At 40.2% G+C, this 12,594-nt stretch overlaps 1 protein-coding gene across 8 annotated transcripts in view; it reads left to right on the top strand.

Moving 5' to 3' along the window:
* The window catches only part of sgcd (sarcoglycan, delta (dystrophin-associated glycoprotein)), a 557,633-nt gene that overhangs the window by 526,910 nt on the left and 18,129 nt on the right, over positions 1 to 12,594 (top strand). For all 8 annotated transcript variants that reach the window (XM_072590525.1, XM_072590522.1, XM_072590523.1 and 5 more), the window contains one exon: positions 448 to 520. In XM_072590525.1, coding sequence (XP_072446626.1) covers positions 448 to 520 — 73 coding nt within the window. The remainder of the gene's footprint in view (positions 1 to 447; positions 521 to 12,594) is intronic.

Raw genomic sequence — 12,594 nt, 5'->3', positions numbered from 1 at the left:
TCCTCACTTCTGAAACCCAAGTTGGGTATGATTTTTCTTATTTCGAGGTCATCTTGACAATACTTGGTGCATCTATAATGTAATGCAGCTGAAATAGTCATATCCATGGAGCACAAATCAAACCTGTGTATCATGATATTGTGACATTTTGCCTTGGTGCTCTATCATTATGTGTGAATTTTAACTCTTGGCTGGGAAAGCAGTCCAGGGAGCAGCCAGCAGGAAACCTATTTGATTTCAACAGTGAGAACTCATTAACTGCCACTGGCTGGTTTCCACTGCTTGAGTAGAAAAATCTCCAGGATATGTCAGCAAGTTACTTGTTTCTACATACCTTATATTCTTATGTGCAAAAATGTTGGTGCTCACCGAGTGAACTAATCCGAGTGTAGGATTGCAGAAGTGTGAATTTTAATAGTTCTAACATTAACTGGTTTTCCCCTGCAGGTGCTGAAGGAGCTGTGTTTGAAAAGTCTCTAGAAACACCACTTATCCGAGCTGAACCGTTCAAAGAGTTAAGGTATCAAATATGATTTGATCATTCTTTGTAATTTCTTTCCTATACAGTTCCTTCCTTTCGCTCTCTTCTCCCTTGTCCTTTCAAACTGCCCTTCTTTTCCTCTTCCCCATTTGTTTATTTTCTCTTCTATTTTCTTTGTCCTTTTCTTTCTCATTCCTTTCATCCATTAGATATTTCCTTTTATCTTTCTTTGATTGTTTCTCTTCCTTTCGACTCCATTTGATTTCTGGAATCAGTCTACTAATATGCAAAACTGATGTTGAATGGTATTGCTCCAGAATTATTGCCAAAAATATGTAGACTTGACTTGAGTCGTAGAGGTCTGCAGCACAGAAAAGGGCCCTTTGATCCGTCAAGCCTGTGCTGACAAGCACCTGTTTGAATCACATTTTCCAGCACTTGCCCTCTAGCCTTGCATTAGAGTGGTGCTGGAAAAGCACAACAGGTCAGGCAGCATGTGAGGAGCAGGAAAATCAACATTTTGGGCAAAAGCCATGCTTGATTAAGGGCTTTTGCCTGAACCGTCGATTTTCCTGCTCTTCAGATGCTGCCTGACCTGCTGTGTTTTTCCAGCACCACTCTAATGTTGATTCTGATCTCCAGTATCTGCAGTCCTCACTTTCGCCTAGAGCCTTGCATGCCTTGGCATCATTAATGCACACCTAAATACTTCTTAAATGTTATGAGCTTTTCTGCCTCTACCACTTGTACACGCAGTGAGTTCCAGATTCCCACCAGGATAATTCCCACCAGATTACCTGGGTAATCAAAAATCATCACATCCTCTCTAAACCTTCTGACCAATACCTTAAATGTATGCCCCCTTATCCGTGACCATTCCATCCAGCGGAAAGTTCCGTCCTGTCTATCCTGTATAAGCCACTTATAATTTTATACACCATCATGGCCCTCATCAGTCTCCTCTGCTTTGAGGAAAACAATCCCAGTCTACCCAGTCTCTCTATCTGTAACAGAAGCTTTGTACTGGTTACACAATGAAGGCAAGGCAAAAAGTTGCCTTCATCTTATCAGACCATCGGGCTGCTCTCTTATTCAAGAGCAGCAATTGGTGATGCATTTAACCTGAGGGTCATAATACCTCAGACCAGGGGAGAGGTTGAGAAGGAGATTCCTTGATTTTAACATCAGCTGGTGTGGGAATTGAACCCACGCTATTGGTATCATTGCACTGCAAACCAGCCATCCAGCCAATTAAGAGAAACCTACCTCTTGAGTGATATATCCATGTATTGGTATTATATATGTATCCTCAGACTTACAGCAAGACAGGTAGTAATGATAGAGAGCATGGACTAGTTGACATGCGAAGTGCAAATCTTTCTTCAAAACATAATAACTCACTTCCAAACTATTGACATTGTCTGACAGCAGCTTCTGGTGTTGTTTCAGATTTGTTTTTGCATGTACATGGGAGCAAAGTTCATTTTCAGCAGAAGCACAACATGGGTGCCCCATTCTAATACCTCCCATTGATGCTATGAACACAATGTGAAACCAACTGCTGATTCATTCTCAACTATTTTACACAAATGCTACAGACCAGGTGCACATCCGCTATTAACTTTAATTAATGCTAAAATTTGAATTAAGATTAAACTCCATTGGAAAAAAATGACCATTGCAGGATCACAGACTTGGGATTGTTCTTTAATAAATGTTCCATTCCTGTAAATCTCTAAGAAGAAGAAAAAAGTGAGATCATTTTGACAATGGTCTGTTGTTCAACACTTCAAAGTTAGAGGACAATAAAATTATGACAACAGTGTCAAAGCTCAGTACCATTGCATGCTTTTTTTGAATCATACTTTACATATTGTGAGGAAAATGTTTGCTTCGGTATATTCATTTGTTTGTAAATGGTGTAAAAGTGAAATGAATTATACTTGAAATCTTGACTTTATCAGACAACAACTAAAAGGTGAGTCTGTAGAAACATTTGATCCAAGAATTGAACCAGCACAAGAAATTACTTGACATAGAACAGATTTATCTTTTAGTTGCTTGGCACATGGCAAGCTTTCTCTTTAATCTCTTGGAATGCAGCACACTATCCATTTAATCCTTTGGTGTTTATCAGAATCTCATTGTAGCTTTCACTTCCCACTGAAGATGTTTACCTATAAGCTAACCTTCATACCATTAGTACTGAGGTTTCAACTAAAATGGATTTAGCTTTTGAGGTTAATTATGTGTGGTCATTTTAAGATGCAGCTGGAAGAATTGCAAATGTTTCCTTTACAATCATAGAATATATTTAGCCTTACACCAGTCTCCCAAATCCTCTACTCCATCAAACTAGATTTGTGCATCTCCCCTTCTTTCACCTTACTGTTGATGACTATGCTTGCAGTCTTCAAAGTCCAGTGCTTTGGAATTTCACCCCCGTTTCCTCTGGTCTTCATATCCCTTCCTTCCTTTTCTTAGTAAGGCTGCCCAATTTGTTACGATTCTGGATGGGATGCCTAAAGTTGTTAAGCTCCTGGTTGAGGAGGGACAAACTGGCTCTGCTTCTTTATTCACCTGGGAGACAGTGGGAGCTGCAGATGCTGGAGAGTTAAAGTCAATAAAGTGTAGCACTGGAAAAAGTACAGCAGATCAGGCAGCATCTGAGAAGCAGGAGAGTCGATGTTTCGGGCATGACCCTTCATCAGATCTGATAAAGGCCTGAAACATCGACTCTCCTGCTCCTCAGATGCTGCTGCCTGACCTGCAGTACCTTGTCCAGTGCCACACTTTACTGACTCTTCTTTATTCACCCAACCCCTTGTTCGTTCAAACAAGGTTAATTTAAAACTAAATTCTTTTCCTTGTGGATATCTTTCTCTCAACCCCAAACGAACTTCTCTTTTAAAAGAAGTCAATTTAACAGGATTTTATTGAGTTAATGAGTCAAAACATGTGGTTCTGGAAAAGCACAGCCATTCAGGCAGCATCTGAGGAGCAGGAGAGTCGATATTTCAAACATAAGCCCTTCATCAGGCATGTTGATGAACAATTTATGCTCAAAACGTCAACTCTCCTGCTCCTCAGATGCTGCATGACCGGCTGTGCTTTTCTAGCACCACACCTTTTGACTCTGATCTCCAGCATCTGCAGTCCTCACCTTCTCCTCCTTTGCTGAGTTAACACAGTGAGTTTACTCATTACTAAATATAAGAAGAATTAATAACACTACGCACATGCAAGCGGTATAGAAATAAGAGGTGAGTCCAGAAAGATAAAAGTTTTGAAAAAAAACAGCTTTATGGATCAGTCTCTGAATTGTTTCTGATAGTTAAATGTTCTGACCTCTGTAGCAGAGGTTACCTGTATTGTTAACCTGGTTGGTTGAAAAGTTGATTTGCAGGTTGGTTGTGATTTTTTATTCTGATTCCTTTCAACCATAAATGAATTCCAGTATTTAGAGAGAGAAAGTCCTTTTGTTATCCTGTTCTCTTTTGTCTAGTTTGATAGGTGGTTGGTTTCCTAAACTCTGAGTGCTAAAATTCCTTTACTGACAGCACAGGATGATTCAGCTTCAGATGTGGTGTGATGCCTGAACCCAGAGTGGTAAACATGAGAACATTCAATCCCACTAGCACACTCCAGTTGAGGTGAAGCTTGTTTTTTAACATCTGTCTTTCGAAGGGAAAGGTATATTCTTCAAAGGGAAAGCATGTCTGCAGTTTGGGACATAATTTTTATGGTGGCTTGCTGTCGATAAGAGGGTTGTCAGCCATCGTCATCTTTGTAATCACAAGAGATCACAGCCCCATCTGTTTGACTTGCCTCTTCTCCCTTTGAAAAGCTATTGTTTGAAGTTCCATTCACAACTCTACTTCTGACATTCTGTAAGTCTCTCTCCAGACACCCACTTAATTTACATGCATATCTATTTTTGACAGCAACAACCCTCTTTTTAAAATGCTTAAGAGAATTAGAACTTTTAAATGTCAATACTACCTCAGAGTCCTGATCCTTGCCCGTGATGCATTGAGCTTATTTAGAACTCGTTTACTGAGACCAGACTGATGGTAACTCCTCCACACATCTCCTTCGTTAACTCAATGTGACATTCATAGTAAATTAGACCATTATTAAGTAGATTTTTTTACATTAAAGATGCTATAATATGCAGGTTGTTTTAAATATAAGTGAATTTTCAAGATTTTGATTTTATCTCATAACTAAATAAGCCTTGAGTCTGGGTTAAATGAAAATGTTCCAACTTTCAATTTCTCTATTTACTTCTTGAGCTGAGTTGGGCTCAGGTCATGTCCAGTCTTGTCAAGTACTTCCTTAATTGGCCGGTTGTTTGATTCTTAGCTCCCACTGTCCTATTATCCACTAAGTGGGTGGTTGAGGTGCTGGGAGGATAACAATGAAGCCTCCATAGGATCGTCCTGCTTTACACACGCCTTTAATCTCTCTGAAGACATTTTGAGTAGTGGGCAGGATAACATTTGGTTTGGATTCTTAAACTGCTTTATTCTCGAGTAGTGATTTTTTTCTTTCAGCGTGGAGTTGGGATTGATGGTGAAATTTCAATATTCACCATCATCAACCATTTGGAACTATTCATTTCTTCAGAATATGTGCAGCATGGTCTGAAAAACCTGAACTATGAATCTGTCACTTGGAGTTCTGATGCAGACCAACCATGGGCCTACCTGATCCTACCCCAACAGATGTCAATCACAGTTTTGTACAGAATTTCTTAGCTTTGTAGTTTCACCACAACGTTATGCCATAATCTTCACATTTACCCCATGCAAGAAATGTTAACATTTCCATTCCCGGTCGATGATCTTTTAAAATCTTTTAACAGATTGGCTGCTTGAATAGCCGTATGATATCCCTGTAAACAGTTGAAGTAACACTGTACACTGATAAATGTGAAATTATTGCCAGAGGGATCAGTTGATCGCTATGCATGACTTAGTTAGCTTTTAGTGGTAAGTATTTTACTTTGTAATTGACTGAAAACCCTGGGCCACAGACAATATTAGAGGCAGTCAGTATAATCAGTATAAGTGATATTCATTGCTCTTACAATGGAACATGCAGGACTTAGCCGGCTGGATCATTAACTCAACTTAAAAATTCAAATCTTTTGATGTCCTACATGCAAATCGATGCTTTGCTCCTTTACAGTCGTATGCTTTGACATTTTTGGTGACAGTCTTATTTCTTTGTTAAGCTCCCTCTCTCTGTCCTCTTTGCTCTACAGAAATCACAAGAGTTTGTTAGTAGTATGATGCTAGATAAACGCACTGAGTTCAACTATGTGGCATTTTTACAAGCAGTATCCTGCTCTGCCACTATTAATGATTGCTAGAAAAGTTCAAGTCAAGAATATGATCAAATACTGCCAAATTCCCAGAATGAGTGCTACTCCAGCAACACTCAAGTAGTTTGACAACCATCTGGGGCACAGCAGTCAATTTGACACCCATTTACAAACATTCACCCCATTCATACTGTATCAATGCACAGTATCAGCAGTGTGGACCAACTACAAGATACACTGCAGAAATATACCTTCAAACCCAAGACCACTACCAAGGGCACTGGATACATGGGAACACCACCACCATCAAGTCTCCCTCCAAGCCACTCACCATCCTGGCTGGGAAATATATTGCTGTTCCTTTACTGTCACTGCATCACAATTCTGGAATCTTATCCCTGAAAGCACTATGGCTGTCCCTACATCGAATGGACTGCAGCAGAAAAAAAGCAGGTCATCACTATCCTCTCAAGGGCATTAGGGATAGTTGATAAATGCTGGCCCAGTCAGTGAAGCGTACAACACCGAATAAGTTTTTAAAAAGGCAGTCAAACAGCTAACTATCCATTAATATGGCCTAATTGGGTGAGAATATCTTTTCCATGCAATTTGACCCCGGGCCTACTCTGTGTGGAATCACAGTAGTACCTATGAATTCCCAGGACAGTGTATTAGGGGTGGAAGCTTCATACCTCAAGTCTCTTCTTTGTAGCTCCTGGGAGCTCGGTGTTCCCAAAGTGCAGTGAGGGGAAAAATCTACCTTAAAATGTCCGAGAAAGAGGTCTGTTCTCTTAAATAGAAGATGGAGTCCATTTGTTTTATTAGGCGATCATTTGCAAATCATAGTAATCCATCTATTTCAGAGACATAGAGTGCAACAACAAATCCTTGACATATTTCACATTATTATTTTGCAATTCTTTTAATGTACATGAGTCTTCTGCACAGTTTTTTTTCTCTCTTTCATACGTTAAGTGTTGGAATGGTCATCCTTGATGAAATGACATAAATCAAGTAGCTCATTCTTGCAATGCAGCTAGTTTTTTTTCATTGTCGTCAAATAACTAAGTGGTCAGGAGACTGAGGAGTTACATAACTGAGATGTATAAAACTATGAGGGACATAGACAGGGGAGACAAGAGGAACTTTTCCTCTTGGTCAAGGAATCAGTGACCAAGAGACATGGGCAGAAGGTTTCGAGAGGATGTGAAGAAAATGTGTTTCACCCAGAAGGTTGTGGGAATTTGGAACTCTCTGCCTTTAGGGGTGAGAGAAGCAGAAGCCCTCATAGCATTGAAGAAGTATTTAGATGTGCACTTGTGATGCCAAGGAATACAAGACTATGGGCCACATGCTGAAAAATGGGAGTATGTATGTATTTGTCACGGGCTGAGATGTATTTTTCTGCCTGCAAACCTCTATGACTTGATTATTCCATGTATTTGTATGGCTCTGCTTTATTTTTCCTATCCAGTAATATAGTGCAACATAGAATTATGTTTTTGTTGATGAGAGGAATGGTACGTTTTTTGCTGGAAGATTAATTTACATGCTGTTGATTTATCTGTGTGTCAAACCGGCTTTAATCTGACACAAAATTGAGGACTCTCCATCTCAAATATACGTAAACCTTTAACTTTTGCTTTAACCTGAATTGCAGTACTTCAGTTCTATTTACCTCTACCTGTGAATAATGAAACAGCATACATTCAACAACGCTATTGTCTTCAATTCTCCCGACATGAGGGCTAATAAGTCCACATATGACTAAGTGTAAAGTTATTTAGATTAAATAAATTTACTGAGAGCTAACAGTTGTCTATCTTTGTTTTAAAATAGAAACTGCTGTCTAATTTATTTTTGTTTGGCTGTTACACTTTGCAGCAGAAAGGCACTCTCACTGTCTCTCCATCTGTCTCATATTTCCTTTCTTCTTCCCCTTTGCCTTGTCAGTAATCTATCGTCCCATTTTCCTCTCAATTCTTTTTTTTCTAGCTTTCCTCCTCTCTGACTTCCTCATTGTTTGCTTTTGTAATTGATTACTCAGCTTCATCATTTCACTAGATGAAAGTGAGGACTGCAGATGCTGGAGATTAGAGTCAGGAGAGTGGTGCTGGAAAAGCACAGCTGGTCAGGCAGCATCTGAGGAGCAGGAAAATCGATGTTTTGGGCAAAGGCCCTTCATCAGGAATGAAGCTGGGAGCCTCGGGGATGGACAGATAAATGAGAGGAGGGGTAGGGCGGGGGCTAAGGTAGCTGAGAGTGCAATAGGTGGCTGGAGGTGGGGATAAAGATGATAGGTTGGAGGGGAGGGTGGTGCAGATAGGTGGGAAGGAAGATTGACAGATGGGACAGGTCATGAGGGTTGTGCTGAGCTGGAAGGTTGGAAGTGGGGTAAGGTGGGGAGAGGGGAAATGAGGAAACTGGTCAAATTTGCACTGATGCCATGGGTTGGAGAGCCCCAAGGCGGAAGATGAGGCGCTCTTCCTCCATCTGTCAGGTGGTAAGTGAGTGGTGATGGAGGAGGCCCAGGACCTGCATGTCCTCGGCAGAGTGGGAGGGGAAGTTGAAGTGTTCGGCCACAGGGAGGTGGGGTTGGTTGGGACGGGTGTCTCAGAGATGTTCTCTGAAGTGCTCTGCGAGTAGGAAATCACATCAGGAGCAATGGATACAGTAAATGACATGTGGAAGTGCAGGTCAAACTTTGATGGATGTGGAAGACTCCTTTGGGGCCTTGGACAGGGGTGAAGGGGATTGTGCGGGCACAGGTTTTGCGATTCCTGTGGTGGCAGGGGAAGATGGGTTGTTGGGGGGGGTGACGTGGACCTGACAAGGTAGTCACGGAGGGAATGGTCTTTATGGAAAGCGGATAGGGGTGGGGAGAGAAATATATCTCTGGTGGTGAGGTCCATTTGTAGGTAGTGGAAATGGCGGAGGATGATGCGATGTATACGGGGGTTGATGGGGTAGAAGATGAGGACCAGGGGAGTTTCTCTATCTTTCAGGGGGGTTGCTTATCAAAAATTGATTATGTTGCAGTCTCATTAGTGAAAATAAACAGCTATAGGAGAATGCAAGCACCTTGGAATCTACCATCCCAGCAATTAGTCTTTATATTAAACTTCTGACTAACATGAGAGGAAAGCAGAAGCTAATGAGTGCCACATTGAGAAATATAAGTCTGAATTCTGAATCCATATTTAGAAATAAAAATCTGAATTATGGGTATTCACAGCTAAAAAGAGCAGCCTTGCATGTGAAATATAATTGTATTTTTATACTTACTGTTTAATGAGGATATGTTGCATTATTTTAAACTTCAAATTGCTTCTTTTTGCTTACACCATAGTCTGGGAGAACAGAGAAAAAAAAATAACATTTTCAGGTTCTACGTTTTTAAATTGTAGGATTGGAAATTGCTTCATATGATACCTGCTTCTGTGGTTTTCTAAAAATAACTAGAAATGGAGTTATAGTGCTACATCTTTGCTTAGGCCCTTTTTGAATTCCAACCCCATGCTGTACAATTTATCTGGATTAAAGGCCAAAGAATCGAAGGAATTGGTCCCTGGGCCTCATCAGTAGATTTGGAGCGATCATATCCCCACAAGCTGTTTGTCTAAGCAAATATATCTATGAAGCAGCTGAAGATGGCTGAGCCAACGAGTCCACCTGATGTCACTCCTGCAACGATTTTTGGGGACTGAGATAACCAACCTCTAGCAACCACAACTGTCTTCTTGTGTGTTCAATATAACTACAAGCAGTGGAGAAGTTTCCTCCAGTTCTCATTGCTTCTAGTTTTACTGGGTTCCTTCATCACTCCTTCATCTTTCAAATGCTGCTTTGATGCTCTGGACAGTCACCCTCACCTGCCATCTTGACTTCAGCTGTTTTGCTCATATTTGGGTAAAGGTTGTAATGAAGCCAGGGCCTGACTTATTTTTTGAAGAAGAGTTCCAATGACCAAATTTCCACCTTGGAAGCAGAGGGTAACTCTATTTGTACAGAAGATCCTGTTAGCGTGTCCCATTTAGAGAACACTACCTGCCCACTCTGCTCATGAGGGGCAATAATGCAGATAGTAGGGATTTAATTTTCCATGTAGAACAGGCAGAACACAGAGAAGCCAAGCCTTAAAATTTCATGGCGTCGAAGAAATTTGATATATTAGTGCCACCTTCAACAGGAGGTTGGTGTTGCAGCAAGAGTACCATTCCAAAAGTAAAACAGTGATTGACTGGAGGCATTATTTTGAAGAACCAATGAAGAAAAAAAATTATGTTCAGAGATGGCTTCTACAAACTTTTCTCATATCTTGTATAATTTCAAACTAAAAACTTTTGAATATTTCTTTAAGTTCTGCAATTGCAATCTGTTTTTGCAATGAGGATTCCTCACCTTGTTTTGGATATCAGTCATGGAAGCCTGTGCAATAAAGTGGGAACTGTTGAGTGGAAGTCTGGTTGGTGCACCATATGCAGGGATCAAGTGCAGTGAAAACTCTCTGGTATTCTTGGAAAAAAACATGGCAACTGTTTCATTTAGTACACACTAAACGTATCTAAATGTCTCATGGGGAGACGATGCAGAGATCCAGGTCATGTTCTGGGGGCCCGGGTTCGAATCCCGCCACGGCAGATGGTGGAATTTGAATTCAACAAAAATCCAGATTGTTGATTGTTGGAAAAACCCACCTGGTTCACTAACGTCCTTCAGGAAAGGAAACTGCCATCCTTATCTGGTCTGACCTACGTGTGACTCCAGACTCACAGCAAAGTGGTTGACTCTTAACTGCCCTCTGGATGATTAGGGATGGACAATAAATGCTAGCCTAGCCAGTGACACCCCCATCTCATGAATGAATAAAGGAAAATAAAGCACTGTGCTTGTTGACTAACCTGTTCCTCAAGGAGATTGAGAAAAGTAAGTAAGGGAGAGCAGATTTGAGAAAGAAGAAAAAAATGACAGAGAGAACATGAAAACTAAGTAAAAAGAACAGCCAAGAAAAGGAAAAAAAACACTCAGAATCAGAGGTTAGCCAAGGGTTCAGGAGCCAGTTAGAGAAACCATTATAGATAGCACGCAAAAGTAAGTGGTATATAGGGCACCATTTGATTGTGAAATTGGAATAGTGCTGGACTGTAGAGAAAATTTGCTGCTGGGAAATGACTCAAGTGTCTTTGTATTATTTAATATCCAAATGACATATTTGTCCTTTAAGCACACTGCATCATTGGTAAATTACTGAACAAATGTTTTGCGGAAAATACTAAATTAAATTGATCCCCTTTTATTGCTGCTCATGAATAATTAAATGTGAACATTATTCAGTTGATTGGTACAATACTCAATGTTACATTTAATTGCATAATAAAAAGAATATTTTTCTCCCTGATGTATTATTATCTAAAGGCATGCAAAGGTCTTTTCTTCCAGCAAAGTGGAACGCTGATCCCAAAAAATGTTAGTCCACTTCTTATATCTGCATTAGGACGATGCTGCCCCATTACTAAGGTTATTTTGCCCTTGCTTTTTCACAAGAAGGATTGTAAAGACAGAAATTCAGAAATGTCTGAAAATGTTTACTTGAAAAGATGTTTAAGTTTTTTTTAAAATACTTGTACAATGAAAGGGGAGTGGCCAGTTCAGGGATTTTTTTCTGATTTGGTTTGATTTGTTTTGTGCAAGCAGTCTTTTTGAAGCTGTTGATCAAAAAAAGCTGCTGGGGGAGAAAGTTTCCTGATACAACAGAGGTTTTCTGGCTGAGTCTGTCTCTGACACCTCTCCTGTAAGAGCCTGTATTAGATTTTACCCTGTGTGTTAAGGGGGCATTTATGGGGATTTTGCAGGTATTTGGAACAGCATCATTAAGTTGTGATTGAGTCAATTGGTTTTAGATAAGTTAAGTTCTTCTAAATTTGAATTCTCATTTGTTTGTGTTTCATTCAGTAGTCTGTAAATAAAGTCTGTTTGTTTAAAACTAAGTGGTGGGGCCAGCTGCATCACTCCTGAAATATCCACAGTATATCTGCTTAAAACAACTAGAAAAGTTAGGGTTTGGACTACTTTCTTGAAATGTTTTGAGGGGGACTGGCCTGGTTCATAACAGTATAAGAAATGCTACTAATGAAGTACTTGTCTCCCTGATCCTTCTCAGTCAAACATCACCATATAAAGCCTGATGTAGTACTTTGTGTCTGTGCCTATGAATTCATTGGTCTCTGTGATAGTAATTGGTAACTTGATGACCTCTTCCTGTCTCAAGCCACTGCTTTTTTATCTTTCAGATTTTTTATTGAAAATCTGAATTCATAAATCCTAATGCATTTTACTTGGTTGAACGCACGCAGAATTGGGATGAAGCTATTAAGTGGTCCTTACAAAGTCTCAGTTGGTTTCTGGACAGAGTAGCTCGTCTTAATTCTTGTTTCCCTGGCAGGGAACCCGAAAGGTTACAGGGTCTCCTCCCCACTCACAGAGTTGAGTCATGCAGCATGGAAACAAACCCTTCAGTCCAACCTGTTCACGATGACCATAATCCCAAACCAAACTAGTCCCACCTGCCTGCACTTGGCCCATATCCCGCCAAACTCCTCTTTCTCTGAGAAAACAGGACTTCAAACCTCCCAAATTTCCTCTGCAGACAAGTTAAATTCTACCCATGGTTACAAGGTGACTAAGGTTCAGAAATAAATATTCTGTGATATACAACATTTCAGAAGGACAGACAGAATGGAACAACAGAAGTATATATGTCAATAAAGAACTGTATAAGGACATC

Source organism: Chiloscyllium punctatum, chromosome 20 (genome assembly GCF_047496795.1).
Source record: "Chiloscyllium punctatum isolate Juve2018m chromosome 20, sChiPun1.3, whole genome shotgun sequence".
NCBI lineage: Eukaryota > Metazoa > Chordata > Chondrichthyes > Orectolobiformes > Hemiscylliidae > Chiloscyllium > Chiloscyllium punctatum.
Note: the sequence above shows the minus strand (reverse complement) of the source record. Positions and strands in the feature narration are given on the sequence as shown.